The 5,922-nt window shown below is 35.7% G+C and overlaps 1 protein-coding gene across 1 annotated transcript; it reads left to right on the forward strand.

The window, feature by feature from the left end:
- The first annotated feature begins 422 nt into the window (after positions 1–422).
- LOC110680191 lies at positions 423–3,952 on the forward strand. The gene is made up of 2 exons (XM_021856013.1): positions 423–705; positions 3,205–3,952. The coding sequence occupies exons 1-2, from the start codon at positions 439–441 to the stop codon at positions 3,949–3,951; spliced, it is 1,014 nt and encodes a 337-aa protein (XP_021711705.1). The 5' UTR covers positions 423–438; the 3' UTR covers position 3,952.
- Positions 3,953–5,922: the final 1,970 nt, after the last annotated feature.

Here is a 5,922-nt window from a genome sequence, read left to right on the forward strand (position 1 = left end):
TTGGAACCTTACAAATGTACATTTTTCGCATCAGCATGTATACTATAGTGGTTTCTGCTTTCTCTAGTGTTAGTGAGATGTTTCACAACCACATAAATTTTGCTGGTTGAAAATATAAACAAACTGCTGTCAAGCCTGGTCAAACCATCAGTGAAAAAATAGTAGCAAAACCAAATTGCCGTTCCAAAAATGGTAAATTGATTAATTTGAAACATCTATCGGTATCAAAACTAACTCTGTTTGAATATATTTTAAGGATTGTGAAGTCGCAGCTCAGAGATACCGCGAGAAAGTTGCTATGTGCTACGGGGTGAATCCGTCAGCATTGCAAACGAAACCTCAGGAAGTGCCTTTAACAGTAACGTTCGCCAGCATCTATCAATTCCTGGTAGTTGACCCCAATCCGTTTACGGGAGCCCCAAGAACTGTGCCAAAGGAATGGATGCAATTTTTTATTACAAAAATGGCTGGGTGAAAAGCGTCTCAGGCAAGAAGATCCAAGATATTTTTGTAGTGCATGGAATTGTGCGACATTCGTTTGCACTCAACGAGAAGCCGCTCACGCCGTGGATTTTAATCAATGAGTCCGGAAAGATACTTGCGGCACACTGCAATTGTGCAATTGGTCTTCTGGAAGCTTGCAGCCACGTCGGAGCAACGCTTTTTGCCCTAGAAGGGATTCGAACATCGATAATCGAGAAGAAGGTAGGTATCCATAATGATTCTAGGCCAGGCTTGTCTAACATTTTCTTTGGGTCTTTTTTGACATCAATCGTTTGCAAAAATAGTCCGATATGAAAAAATTTCACCTTAAATGAAGGCTAAGTACAGGTCGGACTCGATTATACGGTGTATCGATTTTTTGTTTCACTCCGGATAATCGAATCACAAAGAAAAAATTGAAATCTTTGACAAAAGAACTTAAATATTATCTTTTTTCGTTATTTCATTTATATAATGCGGTGGCGTAGCCAGAAATTTTTTCTTGGAACAGTAGGGGTCTTTACAAGAAAAACAATTTTGACCAGCATACACAAAAAACACCTTTTCAAATCCCTAATTTTCTTAAACTCGTTCTAAACTGCAAAACCATTCATATTGTATATTGTAATACCAAATTATCTCAGATTTATTTTCTTAAATTCGTTCTAAACTGCAAAACCATTCATATTGTATATTGCAATATCAAATTATCTCAGATTTATGCATAAAAATTGAAAAACAAGAACATCAGATAACAAATTTCGGATAATCGAGTCTAAAATTCCGGATAATCGAATCCCTGATAATCGAGTCCCCGGATAATCGAGTCCGACCTAACTGCATATTTGTAACATTCGACAAAAGTAGGCATTGAGTAAATGGGATACCAAGTCTGTATTTTATTGCAGTATGGAAGGAAACTAAAATTTCAAAAAATCATTAAGAATTCAAAAGAGCTTAATTGAGGCTTAAAATTTGTACAACTCATACCGCATATTGGGTGAATAGACAGAAAATAATTGTGATAGAAATTTCGTTGCTACTACATTATTAGACTCATGTATAATCTCAATGTGACTGTTATGCGGTTACATTTGCCAGTGTTTTTTATACGGTGAAGCCAAACTTTTGCACGGTAGTGTTTTGAACTAAGCGCTTAAGAATTAATAAAGTTGAACGTTGATTGATTAATCTTACAGCTTTATCGCAGTTTGGCACCTTGAAAACTACCTCGTTGATGCTATGTGTGATGATGAAGTTATTTTACAGTTGTTGTATAAGATACAAAAGCGTGATAATGAGTTGATATCAAATTGTTTGTAATACTTAATACAATATTTCCAGAAGCTTGAACAAAAAACTAAATTCAACTTTTAGTGCTCTAACATCCTTTAAACGTGCATCAGTTTTTTTGAATGTCGTTTCAAGTATTTCTTTAACTTCAACATTTATTCTAAAAAAAAATTCTTTCTGTATTTCTTCTAATATTAGATAATTAAATCTAGTCTTCATTAATCTAGGATTCTATGAAGACATTTTGCTGAAAAATATAGCAAAATACATTGGACATGTCAATAAAATGTTCAAATAAGTTTTTCTACTAAAATTAACAAAATTTGTTTTAAAGTGATACTGGAATATCTTATTTCTTTAAGAATCTAAAACGAAATTATATGAAAAAATACTGTGGTTCTCTAACTCGTTATTGAGATACGAAATATCGAGTATGGGAGAGTTAACTGTATATAACGAATGTTAACGATTATTTGTGAATATTTCGTAATAAAATTCTGGTACAACTTTTTTCTAATATAAATCTTGAGAATCGTGGATTTAATGAATCTCTTGTACATACACTCCCGTGCAAAAGTTTAGGTTTACCCCTAGAAACATACAAAAGTGTTTTGTCCATAACTCTGTGATAATACCTTCAATTGAAACTCTCTATGGCGCATTCGAAAGGCAACGATTTATTCTTGCTTCGTAGGTATTTTTCCAAAAATCCTTCTTTTGAATTTTGTTTATTAAATTTTTACTTAGAGTTGTGAATTTTTTTGAAAAACACACTAAAAAAACATGACTGATTTCCTCAGCATTGGGTCGACCAAAATTTTAATTCAATGTGTTATAAGAATCGTTATCTTATATTCTTCGAAGAGAGCTGGCGGATAAATCTGCAAACTATTCAAAATCAAATTCAAACTGATCAAATTTCAATAAATTCCTGTGCTAGAATTCGTAAAGGTTACTCCTCTTTTTAGACGAATTTCTGTTGAAGGACATGGAAGATGATTCAATTAATCAAAACGATTGAATGATGAAAATTATGTAAACGCGTTTTTAGTTGAACTTAAAAAGGGATTTAAGGAGATTTTTTTTTTGGAGATTTGAATTCTTTAAATCTACTGTATGTGCACAATGATTTAAAACGAAACATTAAATTTGCGTAGTCACAAAAAAGGAAAATATCTTAAAATGAACGAAAACTACAAGATTCATAATAAACATGATTTTCGCGCCGGATGTTGCGAACCCTACACATGAAAACGCTGCTCAAACCCCCCTCCCCCTCACCACCCATCTCTATAAAAAAAATATAGCTACGCCAATGACTCTACGTGACTATCCCAAAGGCTAATGGCATTCGGGCTAGTGTTGTAACATTACCCATAATATTAGTTGTTTTGAATACAATTTTAACCCGTGACTTTTTTGTTCCAGATGTCTGTTACAGACTTGCCGGCGTACTGGAAAAAGCCACCTGAAAGTATCAATGTCAATCTTTATAAAAAAGTACGTGATATTGATTTTGGGAGACAGATACAGAGAGACTACTTTACCAGCAATTCCTCTTCATCAAACATCGACAATCGTTGCCGCAATCTTTTAAACACACTGCAGAATGATGGTTTGAATGTTGTTGCCAGCAGCCTGTTTTGCGGAGAAGAGAACTTTAGGTGCAGCGAATGCTCGTATGAAGATGGACTGAGAGATGAACTTAAAGATTACAACTATCAACTATTGTATGATCCATCAAATATAAATTCGATAGCTGATTTAAAAGCACGGGCGTCCGAGTTTGTTCGAAATCTCCCGAAGGAACCAATTATTTTGAAGCGGATCAACACCCTCACCATCGATCAATCTAATTCCAAGTGGTGGAATATATTCAGGAGTGGGCGTATCACAGCATCTAATTTGAAAGATGTTTGTTGCACGCGGTTGGAGCGACCATCTGTATCGTTGATTAAGAAAATTTGTTACCCTAGTGTAAAAGCATTTTCGACAGCAGCTACAAGGTATGGCAAAAAGAATGAGGACAAAGCAGTTGACCAGTTGTTCCAATCTGTAAAACATTTGCATGAAAATCTGCGGAAATCAAAATCAGGACTGGTGATCGACAACGAGTTTCCATTCTTGGGGGCGTCTCCGGATGCGGTTTTTCTTTGCGATTGTCTGGTACGATAACGATTGAAGTTAAATGTCCTTTCTCAGCTAGAAATCGTTCAGATATGGTCGAAACGTTATTAGAATTAAATGACTCTTTTATTGCACGCAACGAGGATTATCAAGTCATACTTAGAACTAAACATAAATACTACTATCAAGCTTTAATGCAGATTTATATTTGTAATGCAAGTTATGGTTATTTCTATGTATGGTCACCTAATCAAGTTTTGCTCTTTGAAATTAAACGTTGTGATGATTTTTGGAAATATTGCAAGCAAAAGGCTGTACTTTTTTTTGAAAATGTTCTATTTCCTGAACTAGTTGCTAAGACATTTACAAATGTGTGAATACAGATACAAACATGTTAAAATCTAGAAGTTAATACTGAATCAAAATAAAAAAAAAGAACTTAAACTGCTGGAACTATTGTAGGGCACAAATTAACTAGTGCTGCACATATCATTATAATTTGATCAATCGCAGGTGTATTATTATTCCAATGTTGCAACATTGTTATGGGGATTATATCAGTTAATATCAAAAACTTTTGCCGTAGGGAACCGATCAACCGTTCCACATGTATCCTTAGAGATGAGAGTTCTTTAGAGTGAACTGCATCAAGCGGCTCCAGCTGCTGATTTTTTTTCTTGAACGCTGGGTAGGCTATGGATGCATTCAACGGTGCCAGCAGGTCCTCGATCAGGAAACCACGATCAGCCATCACAAAATCCCCTTCACGAATTAGGCCCAAGAATCCGGAAGATTTTACAATTTCCTTATCGGACGCTCGACCACCAAATGCCTCAGATACATAAATGATTCCACCAGATGCACTAATTCCAATCAGCACTTTGATAGTGTTGTGCTTTTTGTAGTTCGAAAATACATTAGCACTGGCTACCATGGCTTTCGTATTCGGAGATTCAGTATTTATCTCAAAGCAGTCGATGATAATGGTCACATTATCATCGTATTTCTGCCGAAACGATAATGGCATATGTTGTTTCAAGACAGCCCGGGATGGAAATCGAACTAAACCTTTCATGAAAGGAAAAATCGCATTTATCGTTTCGAAAAAATATTTAGAAATCGCTGTTTGGTTCAGGCCATATAGATAGCCTAAAGTGCAGAACGGCTCATTTAATCGCAGTTTGCGCAAGGCCAAAACGAAGGTTTTTTCCTTATCCAGCGTTTCATATTCTGGTAAATAGCCTTTCAAATTTTCGTAGAGGTGCCTCAACGTACGCCCAGAGCTCAGTCCAGTGAAATAGCAACATTTTTTGTCACTGATTTCAAGTGACGAAACGGAAAGCTGGCTAGTGTGTCTGGCGATACGTAAGTCTCGTTGCAACTTTTCTCGGAGGTTTCGAAGAAAAACTACTTCTTTGTTGGTTTGATCGATTGCGCTTTTCCACAGCTGCACTTCCTTCTCCATGCATGTATCAGTTTGAACACTGACATCACTGAAGAATTTTTGCGGCATCTCTGATATCGTTGTCAAATCAACAGGTTGTGTGGTCGAAAAATGTGAATTGGCCCAGGTGATATCATCAGCAGGGAAATGAATATTGATGACGTTTCCTACGCTGGATACGCTATAAATGGATTGATAATTTTACGATAAAAACATTATTGAAAGATTAATTTATATTTACCTATTCATGGAAACTGGCAAGACAAATGTGGCTAAGCCTGAAGATTGACCCGAGAACGAGACATCCTTATCAACATAACCACTATCAGCTGATTTAAAGGATGATCTGAAATTCATTCAAAATTATACACTCAAAATTACAAAATTACATACTCGTACAGGGCACTGTTTTCACATCAAGTTGGTAAAAAAAACTATTAAATTACATATCGACTTGAATACATTTTATCAATAATGAAGGTCATAGCCGAAGCCGTCAATTACCCTAGTTAATTAAGAGAGTGCCCTTTTTGCCCCGCAGGGGTGCTCAACTTGGCCCGCAACATATGATTTTT

Source organism: Aedes aegypti, unplaced genomic scaffold, assembly GCF_002204515.2.
Source record: "Aedes aegypti strain LVP_AGWG unplaced genomic scaffold, AaegL5.0 Primary Assembly AGWG_AaegL5_hic_scaff_1002_PBJ_arrow, whole genome shotgun sequence".
NCBI classification, from domain to species: Eukaryota; Metazoa; Arthropoda; class Insecta; order Diptera; family Culicidae; genus Aedes; species Aedes aegypti.